Genomic DNA, 20,721 nt, shown 5'->3' on the forward strand with positions numbered 1-20,721 from the left:
TACGTTTTACATATGATTACGTTTTACATAAGGAAAGTAAATAGAAAAAGCTAGAAGGGTAGGAAGCACCGGGGTATGAACAATTGCGTCTTCCATTTGTGTAATATTGACACAAGTTTGAACCAACCAGTCCTCTATCCACTGAACTGATTTTCTTAATTTCATTTTCTACGACCCCATGTTGGTTGCCATAGATTAACCATGTGGTGTTAAGACTCGTGCGTGTACTATCATTTACATTGATAAGGGATGTTTCAAATAGTTTTTAAATGAAGTTTAGAAACTAAAATAAAAACAAATTGCTTCCTCATTTAACAATAGATGAAGTATCTTTGTCATTACAATGCTGTAGTTTTTGTATTCCTGGCATTTAAAATTAATTGCAAAGCATTGCGTATATTGTGCCCATGCGGCGGCGGCGTCTTACCAAAAATGCATGGTGCAATGACCAAGAAGGCATGTGACCTTTTCTCTAAATACTTGTATTGTAATCCTGGATAAGCTTAACTTTGTCTTTTGATTTAATTGGTATTCTATATTCACTGAGAGCCTGAAAAACTCTAATGTTTTTTTATTAAAACCAAATGGGATAGGATACGGTGGGTCTTGGATTAATAGAGTTTAGCCGATTAGCCATCAGCAAGTATACAGTTAACTTTGTCGCATAGATAATGACACATTAGATAGACTCGGTAAAAAATATATATATATATCGCATGTACAAACATTAATTTAATACTAGAGATCTATATTTACATGTACTTACACACACACACACACACACTCTAACCTCGAACCCTCACAGACAAAGGTGAGACGGCAGTGATCTGTAACGGTGAGCGCTTTAGACCACTCCGCCACTCGGGACCCCAAGAAAATGGAGATGCACTGAAAGTAACAACGAATGTGAGAACAAACTACTACTAATAATAATAATAATAATGATAATAATAATACATATTATTATATTAATTTTAAGTAGCATTTATTTAATAAGTTTAATTAGTGTTACGTAGATGTAATTTCCTAGATTTCTAACCTCAGCAGATTTTATGAAGTCAAGTATTTAAAACATTTCAACATACTCAGACCTTCTTCTTCAGCGGCAGATAATATTGCCTTGTTATCCTGTCGGTGTTGGCATCAATGCTTGTGGAGATGTCGTATGTCGCCTCCTGAATATTATTGTTATACCCCACATAGACTAAACTCATGCAAAACGTGACCATGTACAGGCCACCCCAATTGCGTAGTCTTTTATGGCTTTAGTCTTTATAATCGTGTCGTGGTAATTAACTATCGACCTCGAAATATCATTATCGGCATTGACTTGTCTGTTTACGATCATGATACATTCATTTTGCGCATCAAAGTTCTTACCGACACTGATGTCCAGAGCATGTGTACCAAGAGCCTCCCACACAGGGGTCAGAACGATATTGTTGACACGCTCTGTGCAGTCTAGCAGGAAACCGTGGGAACTGTCCAGCATGAAGCCCCATCATCGTCCTGCGAGAAACTTGCGACCTGCTCTATTCCGCCTTTTTGAACCCCTATAATGTTAGGTTTCAAATAAAGCGAGGTCTACCTCGTGGGTTGAATGGCCTTCCCATATTCCCGGGCCAGCTTGGTGGGCTTTGTAGTCATATCTTTATTATGCGCTCATGCCCGGGGGATGGGAATAAAACCTTTACAATTCCGGATGAGCATTAAAGCATACTAAATATTTCAGGCCCCCATTCCTGAAATTAGTGATGACGTCAACTTGGCGATCAGGCCGTTAAGCATCACGCTTTCTAGAACCACCGCTTCCATCACCCTCTATATGCTCTCGCTTCCCAAGCCGTTAGCACGCATCTTTGGTATGACCAAATAAAATACCCATACGTTTGGAACGAAAACTAAGTTGTTATCACATCAGGTGCCGTGTTGGTGGCAACTAAACCTTAGCGTTTATCAGCATCCCTTCGCTTTATGTCCTCCTTGGTCACATAAACATAAGTGTGAAAATTCTAGATAGGTAATAACAGCAAACTGCAGGAAGTTATTCATATGGGCAGAGTTCTATACGCACATACGTACTCTTTCCTATGGAAAACCACATTTGTTCAAACTACGTGAAGGTGGCGTTCATGAGCTCTCTGCGCGAATCCTCTATCAAAATCAGCAGCCAGTTAATATGCCTGAGTCCACTATCAGTCTTGAAATTAAACATAGTTGCTCGCAAACTTGCTAACTGTGAATCGACTGGGGATTGATAAACAACGATTTAGACTGGAATGGAATGAAGATGTAAAGCAATGGGACCACCCAGAGCAACCTATGTCAACCTGCGGTCAGCTAGAGGTAATTGCGGTTTCGCTGTCAGATAAAGTCGAAACTGCTGTTTTTAGGGGTGGAGTGGCAAGCAATATTGCTACTAAAATGTGAATGTGGTTTGTAGTGAAGCGGGCTCTCCAATAGCCTTGCCATCATGATACATAGAACCTTATATCACTAGCCTCACCAGACTTAAAAACAATGTTCTTCTCTCGCATTACAGTGACTGGTCACAAAAACAAGCAATACTGAACCTGCGAATACAAAGCTTGGTGATTGTTACTCCTGGTGGGTGTACTGGCGGGCGTATTGAAGACCGTGTCATTGCAGGGGCTAACGATAATAAGGAAGCTGATATTTTCTTTCTCATCATCGGCGTCGCGCCAGTATACCAAGGCAAGGGAACACTATCCTGAAACCAACCACTCTGAATCAATTAACTCTGTCATATCACATTCAGTATAAGAGTTATAATGAAGCTATGCACAAAACTCCAAGTCGCACAATGTGTTTGTCTGAAGAATTTTTTTCTGCAAGTATGAACCATCCGAGATTGAACAGCGGGACGCCCTCTGCTATCAATGTGATGAATAACGTTAACAGAACGCTTGGGTTTTTGTGTGTGAGCGCGTTGGCATATTGTAAACAACTATTGCAGCGTCACCCGTAGCCCACTCGAAGGTACAGCCCTAGTGTGTGGGCTTGAGACTCGGCCGAAAATTACTTTAGCTGGCGACTGTTCCTGAAGCCCCAAAGATATGACAGGATCCGCGTCCAGGCTCAAGCGTAGCTCAACACGATCCTGTACCTTATTACTAAGGGGCAGGGGCCAGTTTTATGTACAAATTTAATACCGCAATCAGCGACCTAGTATAACAAATCATAAAAAATCAAATACACAAGTGAGGTCAAAAAGGTCCATATTTTTAGATATCTATATTAAAACAAAGCATAAGAATAGTATTCACTTGACCAGAGAAGTCAATGGCAGTTCATAGCAGAATAAGTTTATGCACCCAACCCCTATTTTACACATTTTTCACATCCAAAGGCCATTTTTGACAGCATGTGGTGCTCACAGTGCAAACACAAGCTCTTTTCCTTGATAAAACGTTTGACAAACATTGTCTACTAAATAGTTTGATGCAGTTTAGAATAGTTGTCATCCAGGCCGTTTATGAGATACTATACTTGTCTTGAACCCACGTGTCTACTGCTATGGGAGGCTAGCTCTTCTTCCTAGCCGACTATTGCTATTTCACTATCAACATACTGCAGAGCAACAATGGAAGGTGTACATGCCTGACATCATTTGCAATGACAACACAAGCCCGAAACACCTAGTTCACAAATATATCCATATCTATAAATAGTAAACAATAATAGCTGAAAAAGTCACACCATAGCCATAAGTTAAGAAATTTGCCAGGGACCAATTTACGAAACTGGACCCTACCACCTAAGGCGCTCAGTGGCAATGGCATCTCTGATGAAGAGTTTAAGCTTACCACTCATATAAATATATAAATATATAAATATACAGCCTTCAAAGTAGAAGTGTTGTATGCAAAACTCAACACATTTATGTTCCTATCGACGGCCTATTTATGTTCCTATCGACGGCCTATTTTGTGACCTGCTTTTTATCACATTCTAAAGAATTATAACTGTATCGGGTGCTATAACCCTTTCAGTATGGCCTACATGCTGCACAGTAGAAGGTCGTGGGATATCGACAGGGTTGTTGGGATTCCTAGGGCAAAAGGCTAGAAATTCCTCTGATAATTCAAACTATATGGACAATCACGTGATTGATCTGAAACTTCATTGTGGTTCGTAGGATGAAGGAAATGCTAGGATTTATGGAGGTAACTCAAACTTATTTGTAGCAGTTAACTCCAGAAGATAAAGTGAATGGTAACTCTGTGTACACGTGTAAGTAATCAGCTTCAAATCGGCATCAACATTCAAGTTTTATATTAGAAAATGAGTTAATACTATCCAACAGTTGTTCCCAACTAAATTTCAAAAACAAACTTAGTCTGAGTGTGGGACATGACCACACATTAAATTGAAAGCCTTAGGATCAAATTTCCAGCACTCAAGCCGTGACAGCTAATGAACTCATAATATACCGTAATTTTTTTTTTATATAGCAAAAACTGTTATCTAACAAGCCACTTAAAATTTACCAGTATGAAAATTGTCAATTTTTAACAAAAACGTCTGTCATCATCCATCCCAGTAATTAATTTTAAACGATGTGTTCTCTACATTGGGAGAAGGTAGAATTTCTTTACAGTAGATTCGAGTATAAAAGAATTCCTCTGATGTGAGCACTCTGTTTTCCTGTATGACCCAACCCAACTGTTCATATAGACCTGATGACAGTGTGCTGCATTTACTAACTGATTATATTGCGCTGTTCTGCATAATGATGTGGGTTGACATGTGCCATTACAATCTTTGAAATGCCTGCATATAGTTTTGAAAATTTAGCATACATAATGTTTAAATATGTATTCATATTACATAGCAGACAGCGTAAAGTCTAAATACAGTATTTAAATACACATGTATTCAGTCAAGAGATTACAGTAAACAGAGTGGCCTTATTTGATCATTATTCTTGGAATATGATGGACCAGTTGGTTTCAAAATAACATCTGGGTAATGTGCAATCAACCTGTTCTACATAAGTTTTGACAGAACGAAAATGTGGAGGTAGTTGATACCCAAACATTGAAGCATTCTCAATGCTATGAAAAACCTTATCAGAGAGAGAGAGAGAGAGAGAGAGAGAGAGAGAGAACATTTTAAGCTCTTAAAACTTTGGATCACCACTAGAGGGTGATCAGCCCCAACTGGCTGAAATCCATTTCGGGATATTTTTCCATCTACTTTGTGCATACTATTTTTGGCGTACAATTCACTGATGATGGGATAAAATCCCTCCGCCCCAGCAAGTTGTCATGAAAAAGGTATTCTTTCATGATTAAATATAGCTTGTACAGGGAAATAAAAACGCAAGACTATGCTAGGGTTGAAACAAAAATGTGCTCAATGTGTATGCAAGAGGGCTGGATAGTTAACAAGTCCCTAATGGTAACAAGTTACTTTTTTCTTGAACTTGGGACATTATGAATGAATAGCGTTCTACTTAGCAGTAAACCGTTAAGTGATATCATCAAGAGATGTTTTCCACAACTGAGTTTTAAAACAGTTTTAACTGCTGGACAATGAATGTTCAAAAAATCTTCACTAAGGACAACAATTTCATCATTTCGTTTGCACTGGGCAACAATTTTTAAAAATGTTTGTCTTTGATTTTCAGACTTTTTCTTGAGCATTATCTGTAAAATGTACACATGTTTGCGATACATACTGGGTTTGCGATACATACTGGGTTTGCGATACATACTGGGTTTGCGAGACATACTGGGTTTGCAATACATACTGGGTTTGCAATACATACTGGGTTTGCGATACATACTGGGTTTGTGATACATACTGGGTTTGCGATACATACTGGGTTTGCGATACATACTGGGTTTGTGATACATACTGGGTTTGCGATACATACTGGGTTTGGGTTTGCGATACATACTGGGTTTGCGATACATACTGGGTTTGCAGCACACACTGCAAAAATTGAATGTGCTCTCTATCCCATTGGAAGAGAGTTTACTGTTCCTCTCTCACAGGAAGGCACAACACGCTCTCTGCACTCAGAGAACGGGGGCGGTGCTGCTCCTGGCAAATATGAAGACACGACTCACTCTCCACCCTTTCATAACCTACGTTGGGAGTAGGCCCACTAATCATACGGGTCTCCAAAGAGATTATGGTAATCATTCCATGTGGCCCGAGGGACCCAGACATGAAAAACTCCAATTCAAACTGAGGCAGAGAAAAAGAACGAACTCGCAGCTTCCTTCCGTTATAAAGTACGACAAGGTTCGGTGAGGTCACAAACCTCTCCTGACCAGAGATAAGCAAGTGGCAGGTTCACACCCCCTCACATACTACTTAGCCAAAGCTGAAAGATAATGCTGTAAGGAAGATTTATTTAAAAACTTTTAAACAAGTAAATGTATAAGTGTATTTGCATGGACTAAGTCTACACTACTATGATTATAGCAAGAACTCACAGAACAATCGCTGATGTGTTAATGCAAAAAGGAAACAACACTGAAAATGAATTGGTGTTCAAGAACTACACAAAACATGTAGGAAAAACTTGTTTGCGACCTACCCTTCCAAGATTAACATGGCACAAGGCACATTATATAAATTGTGAAATATGAAGATTCGTTACTGTAATAAATAAACAGAATAATTTACTTATGAGAATAAAACCGCCAAATAATAATGAAGATATATTTGTTTTTAAAAAATTATATCCACGAGCCTTATTTGAGAAATGGCAATGACTAAGTTACCAAAAGTCCAGTTTGAAAAGATTGCTAATAAAACGGACATTAAAAAAGAACACTATCTGGTACTAATTTGGAGACTGAACTGGTGTTTAATAACTATACACAACATAAAGGGGAAAGAAAATGGTGTACGAGCTGCTATTCCAGGATGAAGACAACACAAGTCATAGTAAAAGAAACTGAAGTATGAAGATTTGTTACTGTAAATAAAACAATAAACTGAACCAATACGAGTCTGCAGACCCGATTCGGCAAGGGTATTTACTAAATACTAACCCTACCTAAAAATAAATTGTCACCAATAATAGTTGCGCTAACACCTCTGTAAGATAAGAACCTAAACGCTGGGTCTAATCAAATATAACCAGAAAAAACCCAAATAATTCGCAATGGACTCCTCAATTAAAACAAGAAATTTTTGATGAGGGGCAATTCCACATGATAAAAAACGATGCACATAATGAGAACTCAAATCACACCGTAAAACATGAAACAAAGGCAATTTCTCTATGACATCGTATTTAATCAGCCCGTAATGGCTTATAAACTGGAAGAAGAAAACAGTGCGCATTAGCAAGGTATCTGCAGGTTGGACATGGGGCAATCTTGTTTACTGGAATCTTCTGGTTCAAACAAATGGGAGGACATACTTGGGATATTTTCTGCTGGAAAGCTAACGTCTATGCAGTAACAACAGCTGAGGCATTATTGATAATACATTTCTCAATTCAGCAAGTCCTATAAACGTCAAGAAATTTTATTCCAGGAATTTTTTTTAGAACAAATTCAAGGACTTTTCAAGGATTCAAATAATTTTAAAACTTTTAGGAGTTTTCAAGGCAATCCCTTTAATTGATGATTTTTGTGTTTCGTTTTGTTCTTGAACATTTTGTAGACTTTTGTTCCAAAGATGTTTATGGTGAATGGATGCACAGATGGAAAGACCTTGACGACACTGAAACTCAAGAGTACTTGATAGCAGCAGGAACATCCAGAGCCTATGTAGAACATATATCATGTATCACAGAGATATAATTAACAGGTTCGGTGGCTTACTTTAGAAACAGGTGTGAACAATACATAGATGGATGGACAAAAGGCAGAATGTTAAAAATCAACAGCTCAACTGAAGAATTCCATGTAGCAAAAGGCAATATGTGTATGAAGTTTAATGGCCATCTTAAATATTGTTAGAGTTAGCTCTGAAAATGAATTTATGAGTGACGGATGGATTAATGGATAAGACAATAAAAATATTGAAACTAACTTTTGTGAACAGGAAAAGGCATATCAACATAACTATACGTATTAAATTCCATAGTTTGGCCCCAGTAACAAAAGCGTGAATCATGGATGGATAAATGGACACTAAGCAAAAGCATAAACAAAAATATTTAAACTGATAACTTATAATATTATATCTGGAACACTAGCCTAATATAATCAACAAAATTTCATAGCAACAACTTTAAAGGTTTACCATTTTAGAGTTACATTCTGGACACAAACGCTTGATGGACATTACCATTTCTATCTCACTACCGCCTATTCATAGTATGGACACAGCAAAGTTCAGTGCAGAAGGAACATTACATTTAGTTACGTTATGTGTGTGTGTGTGTGTATATATATATATATATATATATATATATATATATATATATATATATATATATATATATATATGTCAGTTGTTTTAATAAATATTTTCCATATATTGTAATGTAAATTTATTCACTAGAGATGATACTTTTTTTAGAAAATTGTTTGATCTTGACTGTTAGTTTATAAACACCAGGCGCTGATCTAAATCCTGACCTTGTTTCAGAATTTGTAGAAACCTTCGTAAACAAGTTCCATTTTATTTTAAAATGATTGGTTGTTTCCAAGGTCATGATGGGACTTTGTCTTTAAGATGTAAACAATTTCATTAAATGAGTAAAATGATTGGTTTTCGTCTGGGTCACACTGTGTAAACGTGATCTGTAACAAGTACTTGCTTCTATAACTTTCCAGAAGATGATCACGTGACCCCTTGTTTAAGTTTTATAAAGACCATATAACCCATGTTTTGGAGACTTAATCGGAGTAGAAGCTGGGCTGTTAAACTGTTAGTTGTATGTTGTGTTGTTTGGGAGTTATTTCAAATTACTTGGATTCAAAAGGATTAATTCTGTTATTTTTCTGTGCGTCTGCTCATGTAATATTGTGGAATAAGAACAATTTTTTTATTATTATAAAAATGTATTCAGCTATCAGAAACCGGAGTGATAATTCTTGTTTCTACAAGGAACTGTAGACTTCAATACTACAGATTATGGCATACTTCATCATCTTCCATCTTGGGTTTTTGTCAGGATTCGAACGTGAAATCAGTAAAACATTTTGTTATTAGTACTACTAAAATTTTATTCTTGGATTTGATTCTATAAAACCGTAAGTTCATATTTATTTTCATTTTTACATAATTTTTCCAGGGAAATAAATTGTATTTTTTAAAAGCTTGTTGTTTTCACTCTTTCTTGTGTTACTGTTTATTCGTGCCTAAACAAGTGACATAAGAGTTCAGCTATTTACTGCAAAAGGATTCATAAACATAAAAGTAATTAAAAAATTTAAACCTCGACACAAAAGGGCAGATTTCAGTTTGCTATGCCATTCAATTTTGAACTAGGGTGTCAATATAGCTCAGTCAGAAAAGTGTCGGATTCATAATACTGGGCTGATCAAATATTTTGTCCACACTCTTGTCCAGGACATGTCATTTCACAAAATTTACTAGTCCCAAAATTCCACTACCTTGCCCAGATTTGATGAGATGTATGCATTTTCATCCATAGAAATAAAAAAAAAAATTATTTTTTTTATAACAGACTTATTTCTTCAAAGGGTTTAGCTTTTGTCAAGTATTTCATATACACCGTTTCTTGCTCCAATACAGTCGCATCCATCTTCGCTCATGAAGAAAGGAAATGAATTTAATGGAATTTTGGACTTTCCCCAACTTCTTCTTTAAACACTCTATCAATCGACAAAGAAAGTCTCTGGCCCCGGTCTGTCCTGATAACGAGCACCAGGTTTACCTTGCCCCGGTCTGTCCTGATAACTAGCACCAGTGTTCCACTTTTTCTCCTGGATCATGCACAGCATTTATCAGATAAAAGGTTTTCCATATTCAGCTAGGATGCAGCCTGTGTTAAAGAGAGCTCTCATTTTATTTTATATTCAGTTCTCATTTAATTTGAAAATGTCCTTTAGAAACTCCAACTTCAGGGTTTTTCTACATATGCTGGCAAGTGTTCATACATACTGTTGCACAGGCTTTATGAGGTTCAAAACTGTCACAAGATGCAACTGATTAAATCCTGAGTGTCAGTAACATGGACATTCACACAGGTTGAATATCCAACCCATGCCAATTGCAACTATTGTTTGCAACAGCTGCAAAAACATCCTTTCTTTACAGTGAATTAAAGTCACAGATACTTTCCAACCCAACGTGGCTGAAATTTCTTCATCTTTTTTTATATTTATTTGCTGCCATAAGAGGCTAAGGTCTCTTTGGAGAAATAATTATTTTCCAACTGAGTGACAGCCTTACAAACTATCCCTCAACTTTTACATAAATCTCTTTCTCTGAATTTTCCCTATGACCATCTTGCAAAAATAAGCAAATACATTTATCTAAAATGGAAAAAATCACCTATTTTGACAACTACTTCTGATAAAGTGATTGTAATATATTGTTTGTTGCTTGATTGCAAACACGAATCACTTTTTAATGAATGTAATTGCTTCAATCTAATAGCACCATGAAGTTGATCCTCTGTATAATCAATCAAAAATATAAAGACTTGTTACTGTAATTTATCCAGTTTGAAAGACTGACTGATTGATTGATTGACTGATTGTATTTTTATGGTGCACCAGCACTGTACGGACATACAGTGCCATAGAAAAGGTTATACGCAAGATTACTTACAGTTGATAAAAGATTTATGTTCGACCAGTGGTAATAAAATCAAACAGTTAAAATCAAAATGATGAGATGGTCAAGGTAATATATAAAGCTTCCCAATCAACAGACAATGTAAATGGTGTGTGTCAATATTTAGAAGAAAAGGTACTTATTATGAATGAAGGTACATTACATAAAAATACTCAAAATGATAGCATAAAATTATATCTTAGAATAAATGTTTACTTCTTTCATGAATTTTAAAATGCAAGAGACGTTTATTGTACCAAAAAGTTCCTTAAAGTGATGAACATTGTAACGACAATTGTGTAGGTTGGAAATCAAAACAATCTCTCATAAGCTGCTCAGCATTGAATTGCAAAAATGCAATCAGGTGGGTCTTCGCCTTTCTGCTTGTAGGAGTGGGTTATTTAAGTACGACCAATTCCAATCCTTGCAATGACTACCTTGCCCATGTTCTGTATGGAGCCCAAATTTGAAAATGAATAGTCCAGGATGTTGGGCTATGGGATTTAATCAGGCATATAATCCAAGTCACACATTCAAATCCCACCCAGGCCAACCTGGGTCTGTTGCCTTATTGTGTCTACAGGAAAGCACCTAGCTCAGTATATGTAGCCTAACAAATTTAAAGTACTGTTAAAAGCCAACCAACCAAGTTAACGCTGAGCTATTGATCAAAATAACAGTACTGTATGCCACACTGTGCAGTCTAGATGTATGCCAAGGAAAGGTTCCATCAAAATAACAGTATTATATGCCATACTGTGTGGTCTAGATGTATGCCAAGGAAAGGTTCCAAAAAATGTAACAGTATTGTATGCCACGCTGTGTGGTCTAAATGTATGCTAAGGAAAGGTTCCATCAAAATAACAGTATTATAAGCCACGCTGTGTGGTCTAGATGTATGCCAAGGCAAGGTTCCATCAAAATAACTTGTATGCCATACTGTGTGGTCTAGATGTATGCCAAGGAAAGGTTCCAAAAAATGTAACAGTATTGTATGCCATGCTGTGTGGTCTAAATATATGCTAAGGAAAGGTTCCATCAAAATAACAGCATTATAAGCCATGCCATGTGGTCTAGATGTATGCCAAGGCAAGGTTCTATCAAAATAACAGTATTATAAGCCACACTGTGATGTCTAGATGTATGCCAAGGCAAGGTTCTATCAAAATAACTTGTATGCCATACTGTGTGGTCTAGATGTATGCCAAGGAAAGGTTCCAAAAAATGTAACAGTATTGTATACTATACTGTGTGGTCTAGATGTATGCCAAGGGAAGGTTCCAAAAAATGTAACAGTATTGTATGCTATACTGTGTGGTCTAGATGTATGCCAAGGAAAGGTTCCAAAAAATGTAACAGTATTGCTATACTGTGTGGTCTAGATGTATGCTAATGCAAGGTTCCATCAAAATAACTTGTATGCCATACTGAGTGGTCTAGATGTATGATAAGGCAAGGTTCCATCAAAATAACAGTATTGTATGCCATACTGTGTGGTCCGCACCTAAGCCCGAGTGTTTCATTACAACACACTCTAAAGTCAAGAGTTTCATTATAACACACTCTCAAGTCAAGAGTTTCATTATAACACACTCTCTAGTCAAGAGTTTCATTATAACACACTCTCTAGTCAAGAGTTTCATTATAACACACTCTCAAGTCAAGAGTTTCATTATAACACTCTAAAGTCAAGAGTTTCATTATAACACACTCTATAGTCAAGAGTTTCATTATAACACTCTAAAGTCAAGAGTTTCATTATAACACACTCTCTAGTCAAAGTTTCATTATAACACACTCTATAGTCAAAGTTTCAGTAAGACTGTTCCGAGTGTTAAAAAAACTGCCTGTGGATACCTAAATGAAACCACTGAATTCACTTACTAATAGCAATGCACAAATGGTAGCCTTTGGCAACCACAGGTATATTTGGTGAAATTCTAAAGGCCCAAGTATTTTCTGTAGATTATATTCTGGCAGGGCACAAGAACTACATGACACACAGCTGTGCAAGTAAAGAGAAGACAGGAAAACATTCATTCAAACTGGCACTGAAAATGTCAATTAAGTCTATTATTAATAAAAAAAAATAATAATAACAAAGACTGCTTGTAAGTTACTATTTTATATTTAAGACATATAGCGCTAATAGTATTAAAACAGAATGACAAAAATGTGTTCAAAAGGCATGTAAATAATATATGGCAAATATACGAATAAGTACACAGACTTGCTTAATCACATGACAAACAGCGTAGAAGGAATTCTTTTCATGTCCTTAAACCATAACTCCACACACATGCAAATCAAATTAGAATTTTCTGAGAATAAAAAAGCTGAGAAAGAGAAAAAAAGAATTACAAAGTGCCTAACTATCCATCCTAGTGTTTCTAATGCAACTTGTTATGGGTCAGAAGTCCAGAAGACAATACTGGTTTCTGTATTTCAGGTTATTTCATTCAATTATGAATAACCTTTCAAAACAGTTCAAATAAAAATGCAATCCATGATGTCACAAAAAAAAGACACTGTAAATCAGTTGTCCAATGCCACAGTAAGCCATAATAAAAGAATGAGTGCAAGTTCAATTGATACGTAGTTACTAAAATGGCTACTGCTGAATTAAGGAAGTCCAACAAATTAGACTTTAAAATCTTGTACTTCAAATTACACTTTTTCCATAAAATCCTTTGCATTTTTTTAATATCAGGTGATAGTGAGAAGAACAATCTCTTGTGTCCCATCTATTTGCTTAATCTGAGAGCTGTCTGTTTTCTGCCCCGAATTCATCTTTATCTTACTTGCTCTTCTGTTTAGAACTGGAAAAAAAGAAAATATTAATACCACTTGAGAGATATTGCAACCTCTCTATACAAAATCACATACCAAATGATATGTTTGAGATTAAGTAAGAAAACAATAGTTCAGATTTTGACAACAGTCTAAATACTTGGATCTAATCTTAACAACTTCACCGTATTTCCTCTTATCACTGTACACATATGGAATAAAGAAAAGCTGTGACTGCTGGCACACTGAAAACACCATGAAATGAAGCTACAAAATATCAAAAAATTATGTACATTTGGGATACTTCTAGCCCTGAAAATGATAAAACGCTGTATACACTCACTACATGTACATGATCCTGCTGACTGTAGAAGAATTTTGTGGCAGAGTACCAAATGTTGACACTGTACTGGAACACTGTACATTTCAGTGAACATGCAACTCTCCACAACGCACAAGAACGTGTTACCAATATACATTTAAATGGGCATCCACCACATAAACTAAAATCTGGTACCAATACATGTTAGGTGGGCATACAAAACCCAATCATACATACTGGAACTTGGTGCGACTACACATTTAAGTGTGCATACGAAACCCCATCATACAAACTGGAACTTGGTGCGATTACACATTTAAGTGGGTATACAAAACCCCATCATACACACTGGAACTTGGAGTAAATATACATTAGTGTGGGCGTAAAATATTCCAAATCCCAACTACACACACACACTGGAACTTAGTGCCAATACACATTTTGATGGGCATACAACATCCGATCACAAACACAAACTGGAACTTAGTGCCAATAAACATTTTGAGGGGTATACAACATCCGATCACAAACACAAACTGGAACTGGGTACCAATACACATTTTGATGGGCTTACAACACCTGATCACACACATACACACACACACACATAGCTGCCAACCTTGCAGGATCGCAATTAGTGAAAATAGGGATAAAAAGTAGTGAATTTGGACAAGAATTAGTGAAAAATACCATGACAATAACTCCATCCACTCTGACCGTCAATACTACACTATCAAAATCGCAATATAAAACTAAAACACTACAAATATGCAGAAATATATCTGAGTTTCTATTTATTATGGTATTCAAAAACTTCATTTGTTCTTGTGGTTATTTATCAAGACATTATGCTGTGGCAGACTTGAACTTCCTCAACTGCTTGATCATAAATTTGTTTTCCAAACAGTTTAGACTTCTTGCCTGCTGGTTGATCTTGGTGACTAAAATTGCTGACAAATTTTTTGCAGCTAAGCAGGCCCTAAAGTCTGTCTTAATTTTCCTCACTAGAGAAAATACTCTTTTGCTGTCACTGTTGCTGTGACGAATGCACATGGGCTGCAGCACTTTTGGTTCTTTGACAGGAAAATTTGGAAGCGATTTCGAGTCCAGGAACATTTGTTGGAACAAATATTTAGTATGGTCTCGAGCTGATAGTTTTCTAACAAACAAATAATGCTTCAGCATTGGTAGCTTGCAGGTCTTCCGCTGATGGTTTAAAATATTCCAGAGCTGAAATCTGCGAATTCTTAATTTTCCCAACTTCTACGTGTTTTTTGCAACCGATGTGCTTCCTCACATCATGTCTGCCATCATGCCCGATACTAAAATCTGTGGCACACTGTGTGCAAAATGCATGATGTATATCAATGTTTAATGGCAGAATGCACTGCCAATTTTTGATATATTCCAAATTAAATTTCACTTTTTGAGTAATACATTTCTTTTTCCTTAGTGGTGAAGACATTTTCAAGATCTTACATGCGATGCCAAACGGTAACTCAAATCAGTGTTAGTTACACATGCGCGGAGCAAAATTCCGGTTAGGTCCCAGTTTCTCTCAAAAGCATTTGTAAAACTACTCATATATATAGATTACAATAGGCTAAAATGCTTGCTACCGGGCCAACTGTACTAATCGACTGTAGTTCTACTAATATCACGACTAGCAGTACCGGACTGTTTTGACAACTGCCAATATCACGACTAGCCCTTAACGGGAAATCGTTTTTTTTAATTAAAGATTTAAAATAATTGAGAATTGGAGAAGTTTTGGCTTGCGGCGTGAATCCATGAATCGCTGAAAAAGTCGTGAAATTCATGCCAAATTCGCGAGGGTTGGCAGCTATGCACACACTGGAACTGGGTACCAATACACATTTAGATGGGCACAACACCCCAACATAAACACACACACACACAATGGAACTGGGTACCAATACATATTTTGATGGGCATACAACATCTGATCACACACACACACACACACACAAACTGGAACTGGGTATCAATACACATTTAGATGGGCATAAAATACCCCAACAAATACACAAACTGGAAATGGGTACCAATACAAATTTTGATAGGCATACAACACCCCTTCTCACAATGGATTTTGGTACCTATACACAATGCCACCATGTTGTAAGGCTGTTCAAACATTAAAGTGTCCTGCAATGATGTCTCAAACATGTTTCAAATGACTTGTAGAACAAATTAATTATTCTGTATAAAATATTGTATAGAAAGTTGATCTGGCATATGACAATGTCTTGTCTAGCACACAAGAATGTTGTCTATGTCATATGAGAATGTTGTGCCATGCATATGAATGCTATAATGATTATGCTCATACAAGTAAAAGAAGAACTCAAAATGTTGTGTCAGGCCTCAATGGTCATGCAAGAAAAGCTCGTAGCCCATCAGGATAAAAGCTTCAGACATCAATATTCGACAAAGCTACACATCTGTCCACAACACAAAACCTTTATAATGTTAAAGCTATTGTCGTGTTTGCTACGAAAATGTGAGATAAATATTTCTGAAGAAACTAATTACTGAGAACAATGGCATACCCTGTCACTGGAGCCTCTGACATCATCAATCTTAAGGATCATCTTGGTAAGCTGAACAGCCAGAAGGATCTGAGCTCTCTTTGAGGACAAGGTTTCTATCACATGCTGGGTCTTCATATCTACAGTGAAGGAAAACAGAAGCGGATAATTATTGCTCCTGCAAATCTATAATGCAAATTCAAACAGCAAAGCAAATCAAATCAAAATTTAGCTGAGAACATTGCAAAACTGGTGCATGTTTTTGTTGCCTGTGAAGTCTACAATAACAGATCATACTGTCTGTGGTACACTACTGCAAAATTTAGGATGAAAATAGTGTGCAACTAAGGTTCATTATGACCAGGTGTAAATGGAAATCAATACATTTTTGCCAAATTGTGTGCACTACGACTGCATCAGAAGGTCATGCAATGCAAAACAGCAATCAACTGATGAAAGTTTAAGATATTTCATACTGCTGTTCTACACTGCAAAACACAACGTTAAGTCAGTAGGACAATGAGAGAACAGTCTGAAGCATTCTAATTTAAATTACAGCCTGTCGGTATAGTGTATATCATAATAAAGCCATAGCTTGTTATAGTTTTTTAAGTTAATGCCAGTTTTCAGCACTTGATAGGCTATACATGGTGGCCAGCATATTTGGTGAAGGAAGAATCTGGAAAAATAACGACCCACAGAAAACTACAGGCAAGCTTTCTCATGTAACCACATTAGCCAAGTCAATACCCAAACCGACAGACATGAGATATCAGTGATCTGCAAAGGTAAGCGCCCAAGACCACTTGGCCAACCTGGGCCCCATCTCAAAGTCATAAGAGTGCTACACATTTTTATTCTTTACATATTTAAATCTATGCAAACAATGCTCACAGGTGACTTGTATACATAAACACATTTCCACTTTTTAAAAGAATGGTTCAATTTTTAATCTAACCAACTGACCTTTCCTAAAGGTCAGAAGAAGGCAAGGATGTATTCAAGTGCAAATCTACCAGATTCTTATCTATAAATATGACAGATATCCTTCACAGTTAGACTTGTTTAAAAAAAAAAAAGAAAAAAGATTTATAACCATACAAAAATACAGGACGGTATCTAAAGCATGGATGATCCCCACAACCAACCAAATTAATTACAAAGATACAACATAATTCTACCTCAAACAACCTGGACTGATAAAGATCCGACTCGATCAATATTGAAGTCAAAATCTGCATTACAGTCGCTATGTTGTTTGAATTTCGGACCCACAATGAAGACTTGACCTCCTTCTCCCTAAGCCCCAATGATGCAATGATTTACAAGGGACAAAATGAATATATACATTTCAAATCACAGAAAAGTTAATTTGTCCTGACCTCGTAAGCCGTTAATTTTTATAATGTTCTAAGTGATTAGCTACAGCATACCACAAGTTCCTTTGTTCAGGCAATCTATTCCAAGATATGGATTATTCTCCTTAATTTGCCGGGATTTAACTTCAGCCAGTGTGTGGATGGGTGGTTTTCCTGCATTTTCAGCCAATGCAAGAGGAATACTTTCTAAAGCTTCCGAGAATGATCGCATTGCATACTGTTCTAATGTAGATATCTGAAAAATAAAGAATCAATTAGAATGGCATATTTTACATAAAATAAACCAGAATTGACGATTGTTCACAACTTTATTCTTCAGTATACGGGGCAAGTGACTTGAACTCTTTAACTTGTTTTCTATCATTTTTACTCAATCTACACTGTACACAATACTAAATCTACTTAAAATGTCACTTATCCAATCATTTTGTCACATCAAACATCCTGAAAAAGTGGCTTGCTTTTCATTAATCATCACTCAAATATGAGTGGACAAGTGAAATTTTCACCCTCTGAAAACACTTAGAAAAGAACTTAACTCTTGACCTTTTATTTTTTTTGCAACCATTTGAGCTTGAAAATTGTCCCAAGGTCTGTTTCCTTCAAATCAGTGTGAGAGGCTGACATACACAACCTGACCATGGTTCAGAAGGAAATTCAATCTAGCACAGTGTCTGATCCAGGCTGTCACTCAATTCTAACAGCTAGAAATTCGCCATGCAATTTTTGTAACTTCATTTATTTCAAGTTATCAACTGCTTTATACAGAGGTGGTGTGGTGGAGTTGGTACATGTGTGTGTATGTGTGTGTGATTTCTACTTTTAACATAGCTTTAACAATTTTTCAGTCATATCACTATGATGTCTGCAGTATGACAGTTTATGGTGATGTATAGCACTTGGGCATCATGCCGCAAACATGTAGCGTAATGTCCCACCCAGTCATTATCCTGACACCAGGCTGACCAGTCCTAACACTAACCTCTTAATGCTGAGCACCAAGTGAGGCAGCTATCAGTACCATTTTTGTAAGTCTTTGGTATGACTCAGTCGAGGATCGAACCCACAACCTCCCGCATCTGAGGCAGATGTTCTAACCACTAGAAAAAGTGGCTTGCTTTTCATTAATCATCACTCAAGTATGAGTGGACAAGTGAAATTTTCACCGTCTGAAAACACTTCGAAAAGAACTTAACTTCTGACCTTTTATTTTTTTTGCAACCATTTGAGCTTGAAAATTATCCAGAGGTCGGTTTCCTTCAAATCAGTGTGAAAGGCTGACATACACAACCTGACCATGGTTCAGAAGGAATTTCAATCTAGTACAGTGTCTGATCCAGGCTGGCACTCAATTCTAACAGCTAGAAATTCGCCATGCAATTTTTGTAACTTCAATTAATTTATTTCAAATTAACAACTGCTTTATACAGAGGTGGTGTGGCAGAGTTGGTACATGTGTGTGTGTGTGTGTGTATGTGATTTCAACTTTTACCATAGCTTTAACAATTTTTCAGTCATATCACTATGATGTCTGCACACTGACAGTCTATAGTGATGTACAGCACTTGGGCATCATGCCGCAAACATGTAGCATGATGTCCCACCCTGTCACATTATCCTGACACCAGGCTGACCAGTCCTAACACTAACCTCTTAATGCTGAGCACCAAGTGAGGCAGCTATTAGTACCATTTTTGTAAGTCTTTGGTATGACTCAGTTGAGGATCGAAACCACAACCTCCCGCATTCGAGGTGGATGTTCTAACCACTAGGCCACCGGACAGGTCGAAGGTGAGAGGAAACTCACATGGTCAAGGTATACCTACTGTGCATGTAATAGCCCATTAAGGTGAATTCTGTCATCAATAAGGTGACCATGTAAGAGGGCCAAAAGTCAAATATATATAAATTATATTTAACAGAGACAAGACCTAAACCCCTCCCCCAATTCTGGCAACTTCGTACAGTACACAAGAGAAAAGTAACTACCATGTTAAAAGTTATACTTTGTATCTACATCATTCAGGGTAGTGGTCACTTTCTCCATTAGTCAAAGTTATACTTCATAACCACTTCCCTCCATTAATTTATGGGCAACTTTTTAAACAAGTAAAAGACAATTTATGTTAAATGGCTACTTTTATCTAACCCCAGTTAACTGTCTACCTGGTCAAACATTTGCATTCATATATGACAGTTTATACAGATAATTTTATTGAGAATAAAGTGTGCAAGTTTAACAAGCAAATTAATTTTCATTGAAAGTTTGAAGCTCACTGGATTTTTCTCATTAAAATGGTTCAAATATAAACTCTCTCATCTAACAGGCAGAAAATTAACAAGTTACATAAGAGTAGCCACTATTTTAGAATTCCTATGTTATACAAGGATTATACTACTCATGGGAAAACAAATGGAACCGACATTACTTTATGGAAATTCTTACATTGATATTTTGTCTCTCCCAAAAATGTTAACATTCATCATAGACATATTATGTTTGGTTCTCCTTTGTGTTGAAATAAAGCAACCACATTTCAATGTATCACAGTAGACAAGAGTACAGCTGTAGCAGAATGTATATCCATGCTGATCAGACAAATAAAAACAACCAGCAAGAAGCCTGACCCATCAATAATTGACTGAAATTGTATGTCAAATATTCTAAATTGACAAGTGGCTCAAATGTAATGACACTAAAATAGTGGTTGATAATGAATAGATTATTTAGAACCTGCCATGGTATTAGTATTGTATTGTTGCTTAAGCCTTGGATATAAAGGTCATAGGCTTGAAGACGCCAATAACTGACAATGCACTTCTTTATAGCCAAAAAAACTAGATTAAGTTTGACAGTTTTGCAGAATCTTCACTAGTCCTTATCATGACATTAAGAGTCACTCTCTAAGGATGGAGATGGGGGCTTAATGGA

General features: G+C 36.6%; 1 protein-coding gene across 1 annotated transcript in view; it reads right to left on the reverse strand.

The window, feature by feature from the left end:
• Positions 1 to 12,855: 12,855 nt before the first annotated feature.
• Positions 12,856 to 20,721, reverse strand: part of LOC149791826 (T-complex protein 1 subunit epsilon-like) — a 47,005-nt gene continuing 39,139 nt past the window's right edge. The window contains exons 9-11 of the mRNA XM_089970337.1: positions 17,844 to 18,024; positions 16,432 to 16,550; positions 12,856 to 13,565 (exon numbers count right to left, since the gene is read on the reverse strand). Coding sequence (XP_089826463.1) covers positions 13,560 to 13,565; positions 16,432 to 16,550; positions 17,844 to 18,024 — 306 coding nt within the window. The 3' untranslated portion in view covers positions 12,856 to 13,559. The remainder of the gene's footprint in view (positions 13,566 to 16,431; positions 16,551 to 17,843; positions 18,025 to 20,721) is intronic.

This window comes from Sinohyriopsis cumingii, chromosome 9 (genome assembly GCF_028554795.1).
Source record: "Sinohyriopsis cumingii isolate HCF-2022 chromosome 9, ASM2855479v2, whole genome shotgun sequence".
In the NCBI taxonomy this organism is placed as follows: Eukaryota; Metazoa; Mollusca; class Bivalvia; order Unionida; family Unionidae; genus Sinohyriopsis; species Sinohyriopsis cumingii.